At 35.2% G+C, this 24,424-nt stretch overlaps 1 protein-coding gene across 2 annotated transcripts in view; it reads left to right on the top strand.

Moving 5' to 3' along the window:
- The window catches only part of ADK (adenosine kinase), a 285,109-nt gene that overhangs the window by 179,576 nt on the left and 81,109 nt on the right, over positions 1 to 24,424 (top strand). For both annotated transcript variants that reach the window (XM_026851592.1, XM_026851591.1), the window contains exon 7: positions 22,353 to 22,523. In XM_026851592.1, the coding sequence (XP_026707393.1) occupies positions 22,353 to 22,523 (171 nt within the window). The remainder of the gene's footprint in view (positions 1 to 22,352; positions 22,524 to 24,424) is intronic.

Below are 24,424 nucleotides of genomic sequence, written 5' to 3'. Positions count from 1 at the left end.
TAGTATTTGAAGGTTCTTGACTTTAAAAGCATGTGTCTGTTTTAAATCCTACATAAATTCCTCACAGTTTTTTAGAACAGTCTGTAACTCTAACCAGGGCATTTTTAACACCACAGCTTCAAACAACAGCAGGAGCAAATCTAAAACATTGCTCTGAGTGGTTTCATAACATCATTAAAAGATTTCATTTTAATTAGATAAATTCCCTCTTTCTTTAACTTTTCAACCTTTCTCTTCTAAGTTCTATAAGGCAAAGGGTGAAAAGACTAACTGAATTGAATTAAATATTAAAACATTAAAATTGGCATTTTAGAGCTCATGAGGAAAAGACAGGGGAAGAAAGAACTCATGAAAAACATATATTTCATGCATATTTTAGATTTTATTTTAAGGCATTTCCAAAACTATTATGGATATTCTTAGTAAGAAATATTATAGGCTGTGTTGTCTCCCAGGGCAGCTAAAGTTTCCAAAAGGAAGTTCAGTCTGTAATACATCTTTCACATGTTATTTTAATAAAAAAGCAAATATCATTTCTGGGTTTCCACTGCTAAATGAAGACTCATTGTTTGGTCATGTTTCCCTACATCAGCAAAAACATTTAGAAAGAATAAAGTATTTATTTCAAGTTACACTGATGAAAAGCATTATGTGTATGTTACAGTAGAAGTGATTTGAGGTTGAATGTGAAAATAGCTTAACTGGTGTCTCCCTGTTAGTGTCTCTGTGTGTCCAGGGTTACATTTATGGGTTCATTTGCATGTATTTACATGTGTGCAACTTTTACTTCTCACTCAAGAGCAGAGAAAATTTATTGGCAATCAAGTACTGTTATCTACAGAAGAGCAAATGAAAGAGAAATTACGTTTACTTAGTTTGCTGTTACCATTTCTCCAGAGCAATTTATAATTTGTATAAAGTCAAAGGAAGCTGTTCACTGCTTATAAGCATTGATCTGCATTGTAAAACTGGTAGCACTTTCACTATTGTGGGTCATTAGCCTGAAACGTGCTGAAGGAATTATGACAAGTCTTTGCAGATGTTAAATGCTCTATAGCATGAATGTAATTTGTCTTACTAACATGTTGTCTCTGGTATTGGTAGAAAATGGGTCAGTCCCTTTGATGCCTTGTGGTATCATAGGCAGCATATGTTTATCTTGTGTGTTTACCTTGGTTTTGAGACACAGTAAGCACCAGCTTGTTTGAGAACATGTTTGGTTCAAACCCATTTGAGTGATGAATCTAGATTTGTTAACAATGTCAAAGCAATGTTATAACTAGGTTTCTTGAAAAAAATGACAATGCTGTGTAGCTGGACCTTGTATAAGTTTTGTAGGATTAAACTAGAATAAGAAGCTCACTACTCCTAACTTGGTTAAGAAGGGAAAAAGGTAGTTACCAACTAGTCTTCAATTATATAAAACTTTAAAGCAGAATTCTTACGGTTATGTCCATGGGCCTGTCTTAACTAGAGCTAAATTTGTAATTGGTAGTGTATATATACTAAGAAGAGTTTATTCCTTTTAATAAACAGTCAATATCAGGAAGAAGCATTCTGCCAAAATCCCATCCATGCCATTTTTACTTCCTCACAGGAACCGTGTGCCAGTCGGTAGATTATGTGGCTGGAGATGATACACACTGAGGACTTCCCTGGAAAAGTTCTGTCAGCCTTTGGCAAGGGGGAGATTGAGGCAGGTGATTGATTCAGGTATAGCTGAGTTTACTCATCAGTGTGGTACTGTCAAGAGAGGAATTTTTTTGCTGAAGTTCCATCATTGGTAATTGAGTTCTTGTGAGTCGATCTTATCACTGTTGTAACACAGAGGCTTGGTTGATGCAGCTTCAGTACAAGAATGGACATCACTTCCCTGTATACCTGCCTGAACTTCCCTACTGTCTTGAACAAACGTACTTCAGGTGTTTGGGCCTAATGCTCAGATGTAAAACCAGAAATGAGGGTTTAAAGCGATGGAAATTGGGGCCACCTTCAGGTAAATTTTCCTTTTGGTTATTCAGGCTGTAGACGATGAGTGATGGGACAGCTCTCATGTGGATGAATGTTTTACTCACCGCTCGTTTAGATATATTGTTGCTTTGCTTACCCACACTGACAAATACATTCTTGTCCTCCAAAACCATTTTTCTTGTTTCATACTTAATGCCTGTGACTGGGGAAGTACTGCATGTATGAGGCACCCAGGGAGAACACTTAGAAACATCAGTAATTCCAGTCATGGTCTTGAGTGTTACCTGTTACTTGTTCATGGATAGACCACTATTTCTTTCGCCTGCATGTAACAATAGAAGATTTTAAGGGATGGCTTCTGCCATTCTGCTTGTCAAAGAATCCTGGTTTCTGAATTCAGTTCACAGAGGCCTTAGTTGTCTAACTGGAGGAATAGAAGAATAATATGAACAATTGATACTCGATTATATGACTGAATCCCAGATGAAAAAATCAAACACAACACCCTAGGTTTACCAAGTCTGTCAGAGCTGGCAAGAAGTCCTTTGACAGTCAGGAGCTTCTGTTGCTGCCTCTGACTGCAGAATAAGTGTGACTTGATTCTCTTTGGGGATTATGTATCATATAGTTTTATATATTGATCAAGGTTTTAAAATGCTTTTAAGGCTTTTAGACCAGGTGTTATTTGAGGAGTCAGTTTCTCTGGTCCTTTGTGAGCTGTTAAGAGTGCTAGGGTATTACTAAGTGATTGACAGGGCAGTCACCTACTTTTTATTTAAGTGAAAGAGACAAAATATAGACAAATATAGTTATCAGTTTTTTAGTTTTGTATAATTATTTCTAAATCTCCTTGGTTTTTCTTCTTAATGCTACCATAGAAACTGCAGCCCGTTTATGAGGAAAATTGAAGTAACTTTTTTGAAAACTGTGTTCTGGAATTAATTTTTTATTTGGCTTTTATTTTTTAGTGGACTCTGCATAATTTGCCAAAATCTACCAATCCTTAGTTGGCTTATATTACCTTTTAAAAGTTGGCAGTGTTTAAAGTTTGCACTACATGTTGTTTTTCAGGGATGTAACCTAACATCTCTGGTAACTTCTCAGACTCGAAGCACTTTCTAGATGACATAATTGATACATCATATAAAGAATCAAAAAGAATGAAGCTGCTCAATGACTCACAACAGCACTATGTGATAGTTTAGGACAGGAAGTGTGGAATAACTATGTGCAGCTGGATCTACAGGATGAAATTAAATAGACAGGAAATACTTAACCAAGATGGAATTTAACCACATCCAAAGTGGAATTTGATGTGGAAACTAGCACCTTTAATTATATGAAATTTTTTTGAAAGGAACGCTTATGATTGTATGTGACCACAATCTTAACTGTTATCTTAAGTGCTGGTCCTGAAATTCAGTCACTGATTGAATCAAATTTTACTTCTCTTGTGAGAACGTCAGAATCCTAATTGTCTTTGTTATACATCCCTCTTCTGTGCAGTGTTTCATTCTGGAATGGAAATGCATTTATGATTTTCCAGGATCAATTTATCAATTGATAATGATTGATCTTATTTTTCCCGTTTAACAAAATAATTAGAACTATTCCCCCTCCATTTTTTCTGTTGTTTTACTACAATTGCAGAGTGTGGACAGGACTGACTTTGGTCAGTATTATGCGAGTACAGAGGAAGGAAACACACAATTAAAACCCTTCTCTCTCTCCTCTCTGTCCCTGGAACCTTCTCTACAACCTGTCATACAAACTTAACTTTTTCTTTTTTCATCCTATTATTTTAGTGCTTTGGAGCCTTAATGACAGATCCAAGCCCCGTTGGCGTGCTACTCAAAGAAATATTTCCTGTTGTAAAGCATGCACTAGGGAAAGCACATGGAAATAAGAACATAGCAGTGATGTTGGTCTGAGTATCCCAGAATCACTGGTGGTAAAAGTTCTGTAATGGATCTGGAAAAGGAGAGGCTTATGAGAAGCACTTCATCTGCTTGTGGGACAGAATGGAATAAAAGCACATAGCTAACTGTTTCAAAAGTGAAGTAGCAAGTGGTAAATGCTCACAGATAATCTCGTTTAAGATGGGTAGGAAAGCCGGAAAGAGGAGCCAGGTACTGAATACTTGATGCAGTCAATAAGGAGATGAATGGAAAGTGATCTGATTAGATACAGGCTGGAAATTATTTCTTTTTCAAGGTCAGTTGAAATAAGGTGATGTCTGGTCAGTTTAAACTGTGTGACTAAAAGTAAAAGAAATGTTATGCAGAAACTATTAGAATTAAAATCAAGTCCTAAAAAATATTTTAATTGAGAATGTGGTTTGAAAGTGTGGGTCTCAGCTTGAACAGAATAAATCAAGACTTGAACACAGAGAGAGAGACAGGGAGGGAGAAAGGTCCTTCCACCATCAGTTTAAATCACAGAATTACAGAATCGTCTAGACTGGAAAAGACCATGAAGATCACCCAGTCCAACCATTAACCTAACACTGACCATTCCCAACTACACCATATCCCTTGGTGCTATGTCGACCCCACTCTTAAACACCTCCAGGGGTGGGGACTCCACCATCTCCCTGGGCAGCCCATTCCAACACCCAACAACCTGTTCTGTAAAGAAATGTGTTTGGTAATGATTACCTGGAAATAGGCTAGACCTAGAGGTAGTGTAAAGATGTCTTAAACCAAGCTGTGTAACCATATTCAGTAACACTGAGGAAGATCTTTCAAAAGATGTGCTGAAGGAGTTGTTAAAGAGATCTGAGCATCAAAAAAGGGAAAAGTTACGAAAGAAAACACTTCAAAAAGAAGAATGTGGTCAATTCTACTATAAGATAAATTACTATAAATTACAAAATGTGCTACTTGAAAATTAGATACCTTTATCATAAATTCTTTTCTATTGTCTTACCTTCTATACCCATCCTTTCCTTTTTCCTGTTAAAACAGTTGGCAAACCTTTAGCTTGCTAAGTTGCACATTATGTCATTGGTACATTGAGGCACATGTATCAGCACAGTTTATAAATGGAAGCAGCTGGTTTCCTCTGCACTTAAGAGAATGTACAAACACACAACCAAGATCTTCAAATCCTCTGTATGCTTTGGATACAATTCCTATCCTGAAAAACCATGCTGTGATTTCAATTAGTGCAGATGTGCACCAAGCCACCTTATTGGCTCAGAAAAGCATTCTTTTGTTTCAACACTTGAACTGCTAGATCTGGTTAATGTTACCAAATGAAAAAAAAATAACATCACACCTATGGTATTAGTCTTATACTCCAGTATCTGAAAAAGCCTTGGCAGAGGAAAAAAAAATGTTATCATCTCATAGGGAAAAGCTGAATTCATACACAGGAACTGCAGGATTACTTCGACATTTTACTAGTCCCCTGTAACACCAGCAAGCCCCATAAATGCCTAATGGAAAAACAGCAGAAAATGAGATCTGCAGCAGGCCTTCAGAGATCAAATTTATGTTGCTGAACACTTTTTTCAGGTCAGGTTTAAAGGTCAAAAGAAAGGGGATAGATTAAATTTGCTGGTTTTGCCAACTTTAAAGGCCCCTTTTAGAGGTTTTCCGTTTCTATGGGAAGCCCCAATATGCTTTTGGATAGTTTTGTGCAAGAAATGAAATATATAGAATCTTTATTTTTCTCACATGAGAAAGACAATATTAGTTATCCCCCAGTGTGCCCTTGAGGGGCATCTGATTTAGATCCAAGGTATGTTATCATCTTGAAGTAATTAATACTTCCTATTAATAAAGTTTTTAGTGTATATTCATTTCATATGCAGGCTAAGATTCATCTATCACAGGACCAGCTGTGACACCACAGTGACAAAAAGTTACCCCAATTCATTTTCATCCTTGTGCTAAAATTTATCTCCCTGTTTCTCACACAGTATTTTTCCTTTCTATATCTCCAAGCAGAAAAGTATCTCCCAGTGAGCATCACTAACTTTTATGCTCTGAGATCCCTTAAATGTGAATAGAATCCAACTATAATATCCTCAGTTGAGAAGGAAAAAAGTGGGATGCAAAAACTTAACCACAAAGGACATTCTAGATCATCATTCTCTGCAAACACTAGTAACAAAATGAATGACTGGGAGTGGGAGAATGACTGTTGGGCAATATCTTAAGTAATTTGGGCATAATGCCAAAAATGTCATTTTTAGAATCAAAACACCCTCTTTTCTAAAGGGTAGTAATACTACACAAAGACAAGTTGAGTTAGAAGCTTAGTTGCTGTACCTGCAGAACAAACACTGTGTTTGTATATCTGTATTTTGGTTTGTGGATGTATTTATATGGAGTTATTTCATCAGTCCTTAAATGTATGAATAATTCAGTGGAAGATTGTTTAATATTAGCCTGATGTCAAGTCTTGATACTTCCCAATTCAAAAAATATTGATCCAGTCTCCTAAGAATGTCCCCTTAGGAAAATCTTAAATGTGTAGCAACTACAGTTATTCTCTTAGTATATAAAACTACTTGTAAATTATTGTGCTTAAATTCATAGTAAATATTCACTCAAAAAGATTTTTTTAAAATGACTTTGAATTGCTACTTTTTTTAAACTTTCTAATGGATACTTTTCTACCACATGATGATTTTTAGGACATGATGTTTTTGGAATAGTTCAGAATTGTATTAGTATCAAATTCAGCAAAGACCACAGATAATTTTGTTGGCTTTTAACCGTGTGAGTTTACTTTTTAACATTAGGTATGTCTTTGAAATGGAGGAATTATGTGACATCTTTAAGAACAGATTTACCGGTATCCCCATAGTTGGAAGTAGATTATTAGCCACTCATTTAGGAAAAGCCTTCTATATAAAGCTATAAACACTAAAGAATGTTATTCTTACAGTTCAGTTCTTTAGCAAAGCTTCGGCTAGGATTTGAAGAGCTGACTGTGATAAGATCTTTGTCTCTTGTATGTAGTCTTGTGGGAAGTTTTGGTGTTTGAACTTAACTGCTAGTTATGTTGATTTTCAAACTCAGCCAAAGTGGTAACTGAAAAAAAAATACTGAATTGGGAGCCAAAACATTCAAGAACTTTAGTAAAATATAGATGTCTCTTAAAATCACAAACGCAAAAGATTGTCTGACCAGATACAGACCCCGCTGAACTAAATGTAATAAAACTTAACACTTGGGTTTCAGTTTAGGAACAACTTATGACAAAATGTGTACAAACTCAGGATAAATTTGAAAATTTTCCTTTCAGAAGGGAGCTGGTGGGACAAATTTTAATAAAATTGGATACATCTGCAGTGGTATCATATATCAACCAAGAGGCAGACAAAAGAAGTAGGAATTTATTGGAGGAATCCATCTGACTTTTCTTGTGGGCAGAATTACATCTGGCATTTGTGAGGGTGTGCCATTTCCCAGATCTTCACAGTATGTTGGCAGACTATTTTAGCAGGCTTGGATGTTCATTTGGGAGAGCATGATCTCTGAATAGATACATAATTCACTGTAGTAAAACCAAGGTACAAATCTTAGAACAGACTCTTTTGCCATAAGAAGAATATCCAAAAGCAAATACAAATTTGTAACAGGCAGTCAGAAAAGCAGACAAAGTATTACTGTATCAAAATGTCAGACATTCAGAAGATGTTTTATAAAAGTTTAATTTTTCAAACAGCTCCTTGTCATATGTATCCTCTTCTCTGAACATAGAATGATTATGATGGTAATTGTGGAAAATTGCTAGTCATCGGTGCTATTAAATATCTAAATTCTAAAATGTATCATACAGACTTGAAATTGTTGAATATTTTCCAAGGACTATTATTCGCAGTGAATATTCTAAAGTTCCTTTACTCTGAGATTAAAGTGGACAGCGATATGGCAGGGTCCATGAGATAACAAGCAATCATTGTTGTCGAGAGTAGATGCTGGAAAAGCAACTTCACAGGAAGACTTCTGCAACTCATCATTCAACATCTGAATTCAATTTGTCAGGAGTAAATAGGGTCACAAAACACCTCAGACTCTTGTTTCTTACACGTATGATGAAGTACTGCTGTGCTGCAACACATTCTCTGAAATCTGCTTTTTCAGCAGCCTGAACCATACCGTGGTGTTATTACTCAGAGGCTGTGGATGTGCATTAGACTAGACTTCAGTACTGTTGGATTTACAAAGTTAAGTACATAGCTTCACGGATCTGAGGTTCTCATTCAAGGAGAAGTCATGTAATTTCTCTGCTTCTAGACAAGGCCAGGGCTGCAGTTTCTAATAAGTAACTGTAATTACCTCTGGCTAAACCTAGCAGTTAGGTGACATAAGCATATTCTATGATGATGTATATCAATTTTAAGCTAGGAAGGTGTGGATGAAGCAGATTTTAACTGGTTCTAGTTCATACTGGAAGAAATCAGTTGGGTGCTGGCAACAGAAAATCTTGGCTCTCTTTGTTGGATATTAAGTCTCTGAAATAGTCATTTGGTCAAGCTAAAGTCTAAAACCTAAGCTAAATCATGATATTCAGAATAAGTTCTTTCTGTTGGAGCGGTTTTGTCTGTATCAGACATCAGACATCAGACTGCATGTCAAGAAAGTCAATCTCTAAACTCAAGTTCAGCAAATTTTACAAAACTGGGACCAGTTTCACTGTTGGCAGAGTGGTGCTCATTTGTAAAAGCTAGTGTAAAGCCTATGACAGCAAGACATTTATTCTCCTTTACATTTCATTTTTGTGCCCTGGTCATTGATTTAAAAAAAATACCTTTTTTTGAAGTCTTGATGCTTCATAGCATCCATGGAGAATAGGTATAAGAGTAGACATATCAAGGATCAATTTACCTTCACAGGAGCCACTGTCAAACAATTTTCAACGAGTGTCATTTTGCAACTTTTATGAAAATCTATTGGTGTCCATTTGCGGTACAGAGCAACTGTGCTGATTGTGTTCAGACCTTGAGGAGTTTTGCTGTAGAACTGCAGGAAGAGCTGAATGTGCCTGCATAGTACTTTCACCTGAGTGACAGGTTAGAAAGAATACCTCTCCAGCCTGCCTGGTGGCTATTTGAATGTGGAAACAATAAACAAGCAATCCATTTGTTTGTGGATCCTGTTTAAATTGTTGATGAGGACAGGTAATATTTTATAGACCAGTTATTTCCAGTTACAATTTTTTTGCATTGAGTTTTATGGAGGAAGATTTTCTTACTACAGAAATATAGAGCATAAAAGGAAAAGGAGTGAAAGGCAGTTTGTGCTTCAAATTAGTACATCTAAAGTGAACAAAGCCATCCATTGTGTTGCTTTTGTGTCACTGTTGTTAGATATTAATTTGATAAGAACAGAGTATGTTAAAATGGGGACTGGAAAAAAATGTTGAACCTTTTCTTTTCTTGACTGCTTTATCATACATTATAATGTTTATTGTTGAGATTAAGTACTCTCTATTCAAGCAGTAACAAGTTTCATAGTGGAACAAAAGTAAGCAGCACTCACAAAATTCATTTTAACAAAAACTATGAACAGAAAGATATGAAAACTATTGATTATGTTGTCTGTGGTGACATACAAACAAAGTGATAACTGTTCACATCCATAAAAGTTGAAGAATGGCAATGTCAGATTGTGCAAAGATTAACATAAGAATCTGACATCTTTGGTGAAAATTTATAATTACATTTGACACTTTGGTAGAGATTGGAATGAGGGTGGAATCTTGTCAAGTAATTTTTTTTTGTGGTTCATGTCATTACCAACTACTTAACCCTTTGATTAACAATTATTACTATGGATAAACTTGACTACTGGAGAGAGAAATGTGTTGTCCTGTGATTTATAGTGGCCTACAAGCATATGTTTCAGAAGGGAGCTTCTTAAGCTTAATTTTGTTCTGCAGAAGATGTTCTAAATAGCATCATATAGATACTGGTTTCCAGGAAACGTTTTCTGAAAACAGTTGATGTGTGTCTCCACTGCCCTTCCTGAAGAAAATTAGAGCTCTAAGTATTAGAAAGTTGAAGAAATGTAAACTATTTACCCATGGCTTCTGAACTCTGCTTTGGGGATGCCATCAATCATTTCCTGTCCTGTTATTTGTAGAAGTGTTTGATACCACTGCCAGTGTTTTATTTCTTACTAGACTACTGGCTGGGCTGGACCATAGATGTGGATTAAGAGCTATTGCAGGGACAGGAGTAAAGAGAAAATGCTGGATTTCCATAGCTAGCTGTTTTGAAGAGAGAGCAAGCTCCAGTAAATACCGAATCACTGGGCTTATGAAGGCATGCCATTGATCTAGCTAGATAGATACATAAAAATATATCAAAAACTTGAGACAGCAACATTCCATGTTTGCTTTGAGGAATGCATGCTGCATTTTGCTTTGACATGAACCAATAATTTTCATTCCTTAAAATAAATTTATTTATTATACAGTTCCAAAAAAAATAGAAATTATGTTTATTTAGCATAAAGAATGGATTTAAACTCTCAGAACTGAGGAGGTGATTTTGAGAGATACGAACTTCCTTTTCTTATAAATGCATTAAAACATGAGCTTAAAAGCTGACTTGAAAAGGAGTGCTTTTTCATTTGTCTTTATATATGTCCAATATGTCAAACTTATTCATTGATATTCTAATCTAGAAAATCATGGTGATAGTGTATAAATTGGCACATAAGTTAACACTGCTAAATAAATTATTATAGCTTTAGTATCTATTTTTCTTATTCTCTCTGTTTTCAGAGACACAAATTGGATAGGCAGAGATTCAAGTAAAGGACACAAAAGAGCAGGGAAGTTTTTTTTCATAGTTAATGTTCTTGTAGCAAAGCCCATTCCTGTCTAAAAGACTGTCTACATATAGGGCTGTAGGCGTTATTAAGATCTCATTGAGTTCATAATTTGGAATTCAGAGAGGCTCCATTTGAAATTGAAGGGCCACAGGAGGACCTTAACTTCTAAGGTGTTATTCTGTTCCTAATGCATTTATGTGGCACATTTACAAAGTATATACATTTAATGGTGTTTATTTTTGAGTAAAATAACTAATTTCTTACATGATCGTTGGAGGTATATGCAGTATTGGGGGTGCTCTGCTCTGAAATACTCTCCTAGAAGCTGATAGAACTTTGGAGGCTATATGCTTTGTCCGTGTTTTTTTTGTCCGTAATTTTCAAATACACGCAGATGTAGTATATTATAGACTTCTAGAATAATTCAGGTTGGAATGGACCACCAGAGGTTGGGTAGAGCAAATTTGAAGTTTACACAGTTGCTTTAAGTTCAGTTGGTTTGAATATTTCTAAGGGTATTCTAGTGTTTGACCCCCTATTGTGAAAATTCTTTTTCTGCGTGAAATTTCTTCAAATATTTTAAAATTCCTGTGAATTTCAAAAATGGTTTGTTTGAATTATATAATTTCAAATACATTTTTTAAGAACATTAACTCATATAAATCTCTCTTCTCTTTCCCTGTACACGTCAACATTTCAAAAAAGAAATTCAGTTAAACCAGACAAACTAATTTGAGCACTAACAAATAGGAGAGATGGTGCTTCAAGGGGTTAGGCCTGTCTTCCAAAACTAGAATTGCCATGTTTGAAATATCTCCTTGAATATAATGTTTTTTCCATGAAGTAACAGTTTTAGAGGCTTAAATAAGCCCAAAGGAAGTCACAAATTACCAATTACCAGTGATTTTTTTTAATTGTTACTTGTATTCTAGTTTGTTGTTCTTAATCTGTAAATTGATTTGGAACTGTAAATTCTCATTGAAATGACAGTTTACAAAATCCATTTGTCTGTCATACATTAAGTAAAAAATACTGCCCATATGTTTCTATTGTTGCAGAAAAAAGGTGTAACATTACACAGTTTTTTTAAAATCAGTAGCATGTAATCCTACCATCAAAAATTGCATATATATATATATATATATATATATATATATATGTGAGCAGCTTCATTCAGTATTTCCTGAATTCCATGTTGCCAGACACTGGTGGTTTTAGTGGCATATCTGTGATTTGCAAGTGTTCCTATTGGAAGATGTACATCACGTGAACATTTTAGTACTAAACACACCCCAACAGATGCGAAATGTACCTTTACCCTATTGAACTTGGATAGTATGAAGCCTGAGAAGCTGCATGGGTGCCTTCTACTCCTAAGGTGGCTAAAGGGGTGTTGTCACAGGCCACACATTCTTAAGGAACAAATAGGTATTTGCTCACTAAGTTTCAGGGGTTTCCTTTTCTCAAAACCATTTTACTTGAAAATGCGGAGGTATTCTGCATCAAGAAAGGTTAGTTCTCTGCCATAGACTGACCACCTAACTTGATCTCTTATTGATCTAAAACCGTTTTTTTAAAATATTACATAATTTAGTTAGATGGGAAAAAAATGTTTGCTCAGTTATATTTTCTGTACCTGTAGTCTGATTTTCTGTGAAAGGTGGGCAAATAATGTGACAGGACTGGAGTAATTTTCAAATAGAGAGGTATGGAAAATAGTAGAAAATTAAAACTTAGAATATTCAAGCATCTTGAATAGCAGTGCAAACTGAAGGCCTACTGAAACTTGCTACTGAAGGCCTACTGAAACTCCCACAATATGGCATTATAGAAAATAGTGTCTTAACAGATAAGTTTTCTCTCGGGTTACAAGATCTGGGAGTAAAAGACAAACACTACTCTGCCTGGTTACAGTAGTGATCCTGCTATTAAAACTGGGTTTCTGAGGTGTGAGCTCATGAGTTCATTAGAAACAGGAACTTAATGTAAGTATTATTTGGCTCTAAAAATCTAATTGTTAGGGGTATTCCCCCACATTTTGAATTTGAAGAAAGTACTCATTCAGACTGTAATAATACTAGGGGCACTTACATAGTTCATTGTATTGAAACTGTTCCACAGTAAATTGTTATTACCCAAACTAAGTGAAAATATCTTTGTTTAGAGTTCACCAACTGCCCACATTTCAACTATGTTTCTTAAGAATTATTAGAATTATCATAGGTCCTGACCCTCATTTATTTGTGTATTCAGAAACAAAGTCATTCAACAGTCTTTATATAATAAAAATTAAAAGTCCAAGCAATAACATTAATGTTCTTTTAAATAATTAATTTTAATGTGTGGAAGTGTGAGCAATAAATGTTTTATTGTAAACCCTGATGTGGTAATTAATCTAAGTGATTAGGACCTAATTGCATGTTCACAGTAGATGTTATATTTGCTGTGAAAGAATTCTATTTGGAATTGTGGTTCTGGGGCTAGAGTTGTGAGAAGAGTGATACTTAAAAGGAAATGTTAACACACTTACTTTTAAACTTGGTAGGCCGGAAGAAATTGAAAGAAAGATATCCTTTATTATTTTGCCAATTACTTTTTTAGTTCTGAGCATTTTATTTTACTATGCACTTAATTTTATGCAATAGTGGTGCTTATACATTAAATTAAATTTATCATAAGGACATGTAGGAGCTAGCAAATACACTGGGAAGATGGAGAGACTATTTGTTTTATTAATAATTTTCACCTTAATTTCCAAATAGCAAAAGGTCCTATTATTCCATAAGACTTGTCGTTACTTTAATGCAAATAATAAGTCATTCTGTGAGCAAAGTCTCAGGTGCTCTGCTTGTGCTTTGGGTAGCCCTATTACACACCAAATGAATTCAGATCTCCACTGAAGCTTTAGAGCTGCTCTGGATTTTTCACTGATATAATTTATGGAGTTTGGATCCTTCTTTTTTTGTTGTGTGGTTTGTTGGGTTTTTCTCCTCAGCAAAATTACATTTTGTAAATACACTGTATGCTTCTGTGGTTCTATGTAGAGCTCTGTTTTGCCCATGGTGAATCTGCTTTGCTTAAACAGACTCAGTTAAAAGGGTGAGTTAGCATTTGAATAGTGCAATAAGCTTCAGAAATCTTTTGTATTACCTCTTGATCATTTCTTTTTTTCTCTTCACACCTATCATGCTAATCAGTTTAGTCTTTCTGATGATATGATCTTTATTAGTGAAATAATATGCTCTTTCTTTGGGGATCTTGAAATATGTTATAACGATGATGGTAATGACTTTGATTAATATTTAATCCCCATGCTGCTATGTTCTTATAATTTACAAGATCTCAAAGGTAGTTGGGGGGAGGGAAGAAAGATTTCTGCTTAAGTCTTTCAATATGAAAGTGCTTAGGGAAAAACCTATGTTTTATTATACCTTATATCTGTTTTCTAACCTGAATTTGAGTGAAACTTTTTATAGCATGAGCACATTATTGATAGGGAAATGTGTAAGGTATAGAAGTCATGCTGGAGTTGACATATTTTTCATGGCATTGTACTCATGCCTGTATTTGTTTATATTTGGTAACAGTCGCGTTCCTCTGCATCACCTGGGAATCCTGACACTGAGGGCACAGGTATATCAGTATATGCTAGTATAGAGCAAGAGGTTGGTGAGGATTTTTTTTCTCTTTTTTATAGGCAGGGAAACTAATATTTATAAATGCAGCAGGGCAAGCCGAAATTAGTTTTGTCCTCCACTGCAAAAGTCACAATATTTGTGTGCATAGTCACATAACCAAAAAGTCTCTTGCATGTATACAGCAGTAGAATTTTTATGATTTTTAGGCCATGGAATATTAAAACCAACATTCTTAAGTAAGCAGTACTGATATGTAAGCTTTGAACAGTTCTCCACAAGTCTTTGTACAACCATATCAAATAATCTGCATTTTTACAACATCTTCTGATGCCCAGTCAGTCAGTGGTGTTTATCTGCTATCAAACCAATAGTCAGTCATTGTTTCAGCCTTTGAGTGTTCTATCTGTATTTATAATATAAACTATTGTGCTGATATAAGAATGTTTAATTAAAAAGATACTCATATTTGTTCTCGTCTTGTTCAAAACTATGTGAATAACCAAGGAACAGGCTTGTTTTAAATGTTTGCTTATAGAGCTTTCAAACTCAGAATTAACTGTCCAGAGAATGAGAAATTCTCTATGCATTTGCAGTTACATAGATTCTCTCAATTTAGTAATGTACTGTAAATATTATGTACACACCAAACTTGAATGAATTCAACATATGGTTGATGTTTACATAATTAATGAGATGACATTATATTAATGTAACTAGCCATACACAAAAAAGCAAATGTTGCACAATCATCAAGGGCCTAAATTAACCATACCTTACTCTATACTTCCTGAAATACTTATTTGCCAGGACAGGGACCCTGGGATTGTGCTCAAAATTGTGGAAATTAAGATTGAAAATCAACTATCTCATTGTTCTAAACATCATAAATAATTACCATTTTTTAGCCTTCTGGTTATTGTTTCATTAAACAATAACTGGTGTGTCTGACTCTACTTTCTGGTCTAAACACAACATTATCCTTGTATTAATAGATGGGTTAGCCAAACCTAATTTTGATAAAGAGTTATTTTAGGAGAATGAAAGGTAAAAGAAACAGTTTCTCTCTTTAATCAACAATTTAACAAATATTTTAAGAATCATTGCTTTCTCAATAAGGATTAAATTGCTTTTCAATGAAGAAAAAGTGTAGCAAAGTTTTTTTGGGGTTCTAGGAGAAAAGAAGTGGCTTGGTCTTTATCATAGTTTGTTTATTTGCAGCTTTTATTTTATTGATGGTAATACCCTGTACTTTATAATACCTTTCAACACAGAATTTCAGTCATTTCAGTAATGTTAAGTAATTAAACCTCCCACTGATTCTGCCAATGGAGGTGTATTTATCATTATAACTATTTTGAAAGTGGGTAAACAGAGACAAAAAAGGTTGAATTATTAATCAAAGTCATAAAACCTCTAGACTCCTGTGTCCCAAATGATGTTTAATAATTCCTCCAATATTTTGTTATAAATTCAGTATAAGTAAAAACAGACATGTCACTCCCTGAGCTTAATAAACTCACGCAAAGCTGTATGTTGAACTTCAGAGTAAATATTTTTTGCTTCTTCACAGAGGGGCAGACTTTAGGGAGCTATGTCAAACCATCATCTTAAGATCTTAATTCATCTTGCCAAAATGAGCTTAACTAACTTTGTAGTTTCTAGGGAAATAGGAGAATTTTTTTTATTTGGGATGATATTTCCCTACACCAAAACTAGGTATATTACTGCTCTCTTGCAGATGCATTTACACCTCCACCTCTTTGTTAAAGTTCTCATCTACATGCTCTTTGAGTATACATCTCATAAGTAGTCACACAATTATTTTGTCCTAAATATGGTTTGGAAGAACTTCCTGGAGAGTGCTTAATTGAATCAATAATAATCAGAATTTAAGAAGATTTCCAAATTGTGCAAAATTAAAAAGAAATTGCTGATATATACATAAAATAATTATTTTCTTTAACATATAATGTCAAATATTGGAGGTTTTCTGCTACTGTTGTAATCTGATAGATACTAATATGGCAGCAATCAGAGTTCACTTCAGCAACAAAGAAGCTGTTCAAGTCTGAAAGCAATCCCCTCCTTCTGACATGTTGGCACCATCATAGAGAAAAATGTCACAGTCAATATAAGCACATTTACTGACAGCTAGGTTTTTTCCTATGTTACTGAAAACTGTTTAAAACTTGGCTTTTATCAAAAACAGAAACACTGGCCACTCAGAATGATAAAACAATAGTTTACAGCTTAGTCATTTTCCAGTTATAAAGCAATACTTTCATAAAAATAAACAATGCATACAGGAACAAGCTGAAACAATTACTCAGAGAAATTGTTGCATTCTTGCTGTCCTTGCTTCCTGATTTAAAACAACTGTCTCCAGTAGGAACTGGGTGAAAAACAGCGGGTTTTGTTTCATTAAGTAACCACTTGCTGATCAGTACAAGATAAAATATAGTTGCAAAATGCAATTGATACGGTGTAGGTACTTTCTAAGTTCCTAAATGACCTATTACATGAAGAACAGGTACATAGATTAAAATAATGTGCATGTATTTCACTAATTTACAGACTGAACATTTCCCAAGTGGGTAGTTATATAGAGCTTTTGTCCTTCCTAGAGAAAGTAAAAAATGACTTAAAGCACAAGCACCTTCATTAATAAGAGTCATGTTGTTCATTTAATTTGTGGGGTTTCGTTAATTATTTCTGAAGGGTTTTTCCACATCATGAGTATTTTAGTATTGGTATCATTTGATACTATTCTGTCATACTTTAGTAAGGAAATATAATTTAACAAATAATTTCAAGCAGGAACAGGTTGCAAAGTATAAATGCTCAAAACTCAGAGGAAGAAGTAAGGATTCACTGTCTGCTAACTTGACAATGTTGCACATTCCAAGTATTTTGCTCAGATATTTCAGTGTTAAAGATAGTTTTTTAAATTGATCCCTGCTCTTTTGAACTCATATAAGTACTAAGACAGATGAAGAGCTTTTGCTCTAACATTCCAAGAAGATTCCTTCTGGTTCTTGTTCTGAAGGAAGATGATTTCATTGCCTTGTCTCACAGGGGGCGGGACATGGACTGCACCCAGTCTGTGCACCGTAAGTTCAGAGGCTAGAAGACAAAAGTCTTTCAGTCTCTTCTGCTTTTAAGGGCAGCAGGAAGCCTTCTGTGACTTCTTCTGTCTAGAGAAGTTACCTAGTGGTTCATTCTCCATCCCAAGAATTGCCATGTGTTGCAGCTTCATGCCTTCCAAGCCCTGATATTTCTGCTAGACTGCAGCAGATGAGACTGATGGCAGAGTAGAGCTGAGGAAAGTCTCTTCGGCCCAAGTGTGTGGCTTGAAGTTCTCTTTGTGTACAGAATATAGGAAACTTAACCAGGTCCAAAAGCTCTGACTTAGTTATGTCTGTTGTTTAACAGAGCAAGTTCTTTTGGCACCTTAGCAGTCTAACTCTTTTACTGGAACTGCCAGCATACTTGAAGTTAGATGATTTCTGTAGGGCTTTACTGAATCACAGTATTTATCAGGACTGTCACTACGTAACTGTCAAACATTCTATGTGCCTGAAGAGTTCCACCCTTTAGATGGATGAGTGTGATGTCGTCATAATTGCATTTTTATGTAAATGCTTGCTATAAAATAATTTTGGATTAAATGATGTGTTCCTTTCATGTTGGCAGAATATAATTTGTCTGAAATGGCAGCAGACTGTTGTATATGTGTTTCTGAAAGTTAAATATTTTGATTCACACTTGTGATTTATTGATTTTACATTGTTACCAAATGACATTTCAAAATCAGCTCAGAATACTATGGTTCAAAATCCTGTCACTCATATGATAAAGTTATTTTCATGTAACCTACTCTGCAAATGGGAGTGGCAAGGAAAGAGGAAGAGCTAGAAGAATGAGAGGGCAAAGGAATTTTAGTAGGCTTGAAAACAATTCTAATTTTTATTTTCTCTGTAAGTTCTTATGCAGGCATTGCTTCTGTGCTATTAAACAGTAATAAATCAAAAATTGCAAAACTGTTCGTTATCGTCTCAGCCTGGATTTGTCTAAATGTACACCAGGTCACAGATCTCAGTTTTGGCTTTAAGAAAATACTCACTGGCTTAAAAAAAAAAAAAAAAGTAATAACTTTGATTCTCACTGTGCAAACATCAGTCAAATTCAGTGCAAGCACATTATTTCATGGGAACAAATGATGGCAAGACTTCTCAGTTTAGACAAAACACCTTACACGGAATTACCTTCACCAAAGCCAGAGCTGTTCTGGCTTCATGAGGTCCTTCAACACTCTCTGATTTTGTGCTGCTGACACTTTTGACACCCTTAATTTGCTGCCGTCACATCTGTTCTAGCTAGTTAGGTCAGAAGAAACTTTTTGGGTCTGCATGGGATAAAACTGAGAGAGATAACTTGCAAAGGCAAATTGCTTGTGTGTAAAACCATCAAATCCTTCTGATAATGGCTATACAAGAAGAGTTGAGTGTAAAAGAGTATCCTATGTTCACAGTACACTGGCATATTTAAAAAGAATCAAAGAATTCCTGAATATTGTAAAAGTGAGATTAATATGAGATTCTCTCTTGACTTTGTCTACTGCTGTCATGTGCATCTTAATATTGAACTGTAAAAGCTCTTACGTTACAAGCAAGCTACTGTATCTCCCATAGCCATGTGTCTGTAATACACAAATGTGTTTTTCTTATTTTTTCCTTTCTGTTTCTCTTTCTTCCACAAGGAAAATCTTTTTCTCCACCAAAGGACTATGTTTAAACAGAAGGACTGCTTACAGTGCATAACAAAATTATCATTTTGTTTTGTATGTGTATACATACAAACATGCATATAAATAATTACATCTATCATCCTATTTTCCTGGTGTGTATGTATTGGTTCAGTCTTGTTCTCTGGCTTGTGGCACAATGGTACCTTCCTTCTGGCATGGAAAAGCAGCTCATTACATTTTGAGCAGCAGAAAACAGTGGCACATCATGAAGCAGTAGCATCTGGTATACTCAGTCTCTCCATCAGTGCACACCAAAGGAATACTGCATACTGCTAGTATGTCTGATAAACATATTAGTTTAATAGTTTTTCTTAGTACAGTATTGCTGCCTTCCACTTTGCTTGACTGCACTGTCCATTTATTATATGTCCTTGTATGTACAACATTCTTTCACAAAGATAGATACATACATGGTAATTTCATTTCATATGCAACACAACTTTCTCAGGCTGTTGGAATTTCTGTATGTTAACTGTCTCATCCTTTGATTACAGATATTTTTCTTATAGTTGTTTTGAGGGTACAAAGGTTCCCAAAACTCTTAAGTAGATGACTGAGGTGTGTAGGTGGGTACAGAATATCTTCTGAGGGACCTCTTAACCTTCTTGTTAGAAGGAATAGAACTTCTTACTAGTGAAATACAACCAGTGATACCAAGATACGCTTATTCTCACACTCAAAGCTAATGTTGGCTAATAGTTGTTAGAGTAGGTAGGAGTAGTTGACTTAGGCATTCCTGTGTATACATCTGTCAGGACCAAAAGCAGTGTCAGCTGCAAGAGCATTGCAGGCTCTGGTTCTAAGGAAGCCCTGGAGTGACTTCGTTGGGAATCCCAGTGAGATATAAGAAAACCTGTTTGATATAATGGAGTTCATTCCTGTAAAAAATTGTAGCATGCTACAGTAGCGTGGTCTGTGACATATTGAGTTGTGATTCAAACTTAGAAAGCTGAATTCCTGTAACTATACTAGCTATAGCTGTAATTGGAATTCCACTAAAATAAGAGACAAACTCAATTTGTATATACCTAAGGAGCGGAGTCTACTGAGGTTTTTCTAAACCCAAATCTGGTCAGTTCAGATTTTATACGTTTTCTTCCTACTTTGTTAATTCCGTTGTGTAAATTGTCTGCTACAAGATTTTTTTGCATTGCTATAACTTTTTTTTTTTTTTTCAAAAGAATGTTATACTTGGCAAAGAATTCTCATACACACAACTCTTAATTTCTAAATATTTTTAAAAACTCTCAGAAGAATGCAATTAAATGGCAGAAGTGATTCTTAGGAAACCCAGAAGACAGGGCTCTAGCCTTTGAGAGTTCCTGGCCTTTACTTTGGAGGATCTGAAAAGCACTCTTCTATCTGCATCTTGGTACTTTTATGTTGCCTTTCCAAGGAAAAGGGAGTTGGATGCAGGCCTGAGTTAGATCTCACAGGGATAGTGTTCCCTAAATTACCATCAGATTTCTTTTAATTCAGATGAAGTTTTCAGCCTAAAATTGGTAAGAAGCCTAATTATTTAACCAGGTTACTATTTACATAGACCACTGTATAGCAATCTGTGATTTATCCACAATTGGCAATGTTAGCCATGAAAGGTTTTTATTTTGTGTTTGGAACACTTTTTAAAAAAATCGAACTGTGTTCATTAAATGAAAAACTAAAAGATGGTAGAGATTGCTATGGAGACAAGATGTTATATAAACTGTTCATTTTAATTCTTCAGAATGTAAAAATAGCAAAGAAGCTTGGATGTTTACAAGCTTCCAATCGTTTAAGGTACTGAGTAACTCCACAAGAGGCAAAGCATTCTTGTGCCCTTTGGACTTTTATTGTCGTGTAGCAAATTGTACCCAGATTTTGAAATCAATCATGTATTTGTTAAGACTGGAGAGCGTGGAGTAAGGAGGAATAAATAGAAAGACTTTCTAAGTATTCTTTAATCTATAGACTTTCCATTATATTATTTTTCCAGTGAGTAGAATGCCTAAAATGATCTGTTAGCTGAAGTATGCAGGATAAAAATACAGATATTCTGTGATCTGAAGACATACTAATATGGGTAAAAACTGGAAAATAAGACTGTTTCACTATTACACCTTTTAGAGTGTCATGGTGGCAATGTTACAGATAGGACTGAGATGGTGTTTTCTTTATCAGACTCCTCTCAGAGTTGTTTGTTACCGTAGACATTATCTCTGGCCTTAAATTTAAGAGTTGCTGCTCTTTCTTGAAATTTATTATTATTCACTGAGTTTTGAGAACAGTTAGTAAAATCGGTTTTAGGATTACAAAAATCAAACATACAAAATCTGTTCAATTAGTGTAAAGACTAAGCCTTTGTCTAATTAGTAGATTAGTAGATGAAACTGTAGGGGTTCTTTACATAACTCCTGGAACACACACGGTTGACGTAACCACCTGCAGTGCTGAATTCAAAATGGCAGCCTTGAACTGTTCTTCATACAGGATTGAAATTGACAGTCACAATTTAGTGGACAAATAGTCATTTCTGCATAAATTCTATTTATTTTGTTTCACAATTGATACTTACTTGTTCATATTCAGAATAAAGAACAATACTTTTCGGAGCGGTGGAAATAAAATACATGTGCAGAAACCTGAAAGCCCCTAGGTTTTTCCTGCAAAACAATTAACAACTACTACAATGACAGCATACTCAACATATTTATTATAAACAAGGTAATAATTTTTCAGGCAAGGGATTTCATTAATCCCCTAGCTGTGTACACAGCCATTGTACTGGACTTTGGAATTAAGCAGCACAGTCTGATTGACTCTATTACTAAAAAAGAGGTGTTTAGAATTATATCACCTTTTAAAATATGAACATTAGTCTTAGCTGCCATGGGAAAGTGGCGTGCACTTGGAATGCAGAGGTATTAATTGTACTAATGCAGAGTAAGGAGTTATGTTTGGTTTTGGAGGGCTGTGATTCTAGGCATATACAGATGCTTTATCACCTCTGTAATACCTCAATGGAAAGGGCAGTACTTTCCAGAATTTTTTATCTGTGTGCGTGTATGACAAGAGTGGGTTGGGTAGACCTTCTAGAAGCAGCATGTGGTTCCTAATTTGAAATTAATAACATACATTGATTTGTTTGGATGCTTGCAGGGATTCTTCCTGACAGTGTCACCAGAAGCAGTATTAAAAGTGGCTGCTCAGGCTTCTGCAAACAACAAGATCTTCAGCTTGAATCTTTCTGCACCATTTATTAGCCAGTTCTACAAAGAGCCTATGATGAAAGTCATGCCTTATGTCGACGTCCTTTTTGGAAATGAGACGGTGAGTCTTACGAAAGTAATTGAAGTATTTCTATCTCTTGCACTTAGCTGTTTGTGCCCAAGATCCTGCTTCCTAGTTCTCTGTTATTTAGAGAGAGACTGACCATGTGAAGTGTCACTAGAAGATTAAATCCATGGTCACAGGACTGTGATATTTCAGTAGATGCCAAAGATGTCACTTGGCCTGTTAGGGGCTTACAACTTGCTCATTCTAGTGTAGAGACACATGAACAAGTTACTCCAGGTTAAAAGAGGACATATCTAATACAATGACTGCTTTGTAATAACTGTGCATGCACATGATGTACTCACCCAGAAATTAACTTTCTGCTGGCAGAAAACATGTCAAGGGCTACTGCAGAGATGCTGAAGTTCTGTAACTTTTCATATCCCTACTGCTCCTATTAATAGCATTTTCTGTGATGAAGACAACTCTTTGGGGAGAAGTGGGGGGAGGAAACTAACATACAGTTAATCGGTTTAGAAGGTTCTCATTGATTTCATGGTAGATGGACTGGCAGTCCATCTAAGGAAGTCTTATCTTTGCTATGCAACAGTTGGCAAACAAATTGCATGAAATTCTGCCTGGAAGTCCATGGTAATAGAGAAAATTAATTCCATTTTCAGTCATTGTAGTGCTATCACTTTTTGATTTTTTTTTTCACTTCAGAAAGTGCTCTTAAATATGTATTAGTTTGCTCAGCAGAAAAAGCTTTAAAAAAGCCTTGGAAAGTGTAACACACCTAAATGAAGCGTGGGCTTGTCTCTCAAGATAACTACATTAGTACAGGAAAATAATGGGAAAGTGACTTACTCCTGTCAGTGGTTATTCCCAATTGTGACATAGGGAGTTGCACCAGCACAAGTCACTTTTTACACAATTGTCCATGTGTCCACATTAGGGGCTAGCATTGTTACAGATACAGGACTTTTTTTTTTTTTTTTTTTTTTAATTGCAATGTTTTTAGATGCAGTAGTATAAGGAAAACTTCTTAAGTATAGTTAATGATACAGAAGAAATATTTTCCAGACATTTTACTGCTGTTGCTGTTACCTTTATTCTGTCTTTCACAGTACAGTCCTTCACAAAGATGGTATTGAACATTTTGATTTAATAGCAGTATAATCTCAACAAAAAAATTTTGTTAGATTTCACAAATTAAGTAATACCAAGTCCAGTCGATGTTTGGGTGGAAGGGCTTCATAGAAACTTCTGGGATTATACCTTCCTGGTCCTTTATTTAAACATTGCCCCGTTGACCTGTTAGGAGAATTCAGATCACAGCGGTTCATTAGAAGGCTGGTTTTCAGAAGATAAAACATAGGTTCTTGCTTCTTTTATATTTGCACACTTTATAAGCAATAGTCCACTATACTGGCAACATTCCAATTTTAGAAATTATATTTAGACTACCTTAATTTCCCCTGCCATTTCAGTTTGCTATAGTATTATTCACCTGCTGTCATAAAATACTGTATAGGACTGTTGTGTGTGTTAAAGTTGAAAGAATCCCTGCATTTTCTGTGTATAATTTCTAAAACATTTTGTTGTCTTTCAGGGTAAAAGATGCTATTTTAACTTAAGTGATCATCCTTAAAACTTAAAAATATGATACATATGTACTTCAGATTACCAGCCTCTTATGATTTATTTCTACTAATCAGTTGAAAGCCTGATAATTTTATAGTCTCTGCTTTCAGCTATTTAATATGGCCATTGCTGCTTTTGAGTTGTTGAAATGCTATTTGCAGTGGTTTATTCTCTTTTATTTCTGTGTGACTTGAAACTATGCTCTTGGCATGGTGTAATTCTAGTTTTTAGTAGCTGGTGTATCTTGTAACGGTCAGTATTTCTGCTCTCTGCATATGGTTTATGGTAAAGAGTAGTTGCAAAATTCAAGA

The sequence above is a fragment of the Athene cunicularia genome (genome assembly GCF_003259725.1).
Source record: "Athene cunicularia isolate RWA chromosome 6 unlocalized genomic scaffold, athCun1 chr6_part1, whole genome shotgun sequence".
Lineage (NCBI taxonomy): Eukaryota > Metazoa > Chordata > Aves > Strigiformes > Strigidae > Athene > Athene cunicularia.
The sequence above is the reverse complement of the archived record's forward strand: the minus strand, read 5'-3'. Positions and strand labels throughout refer to the sequence as shown.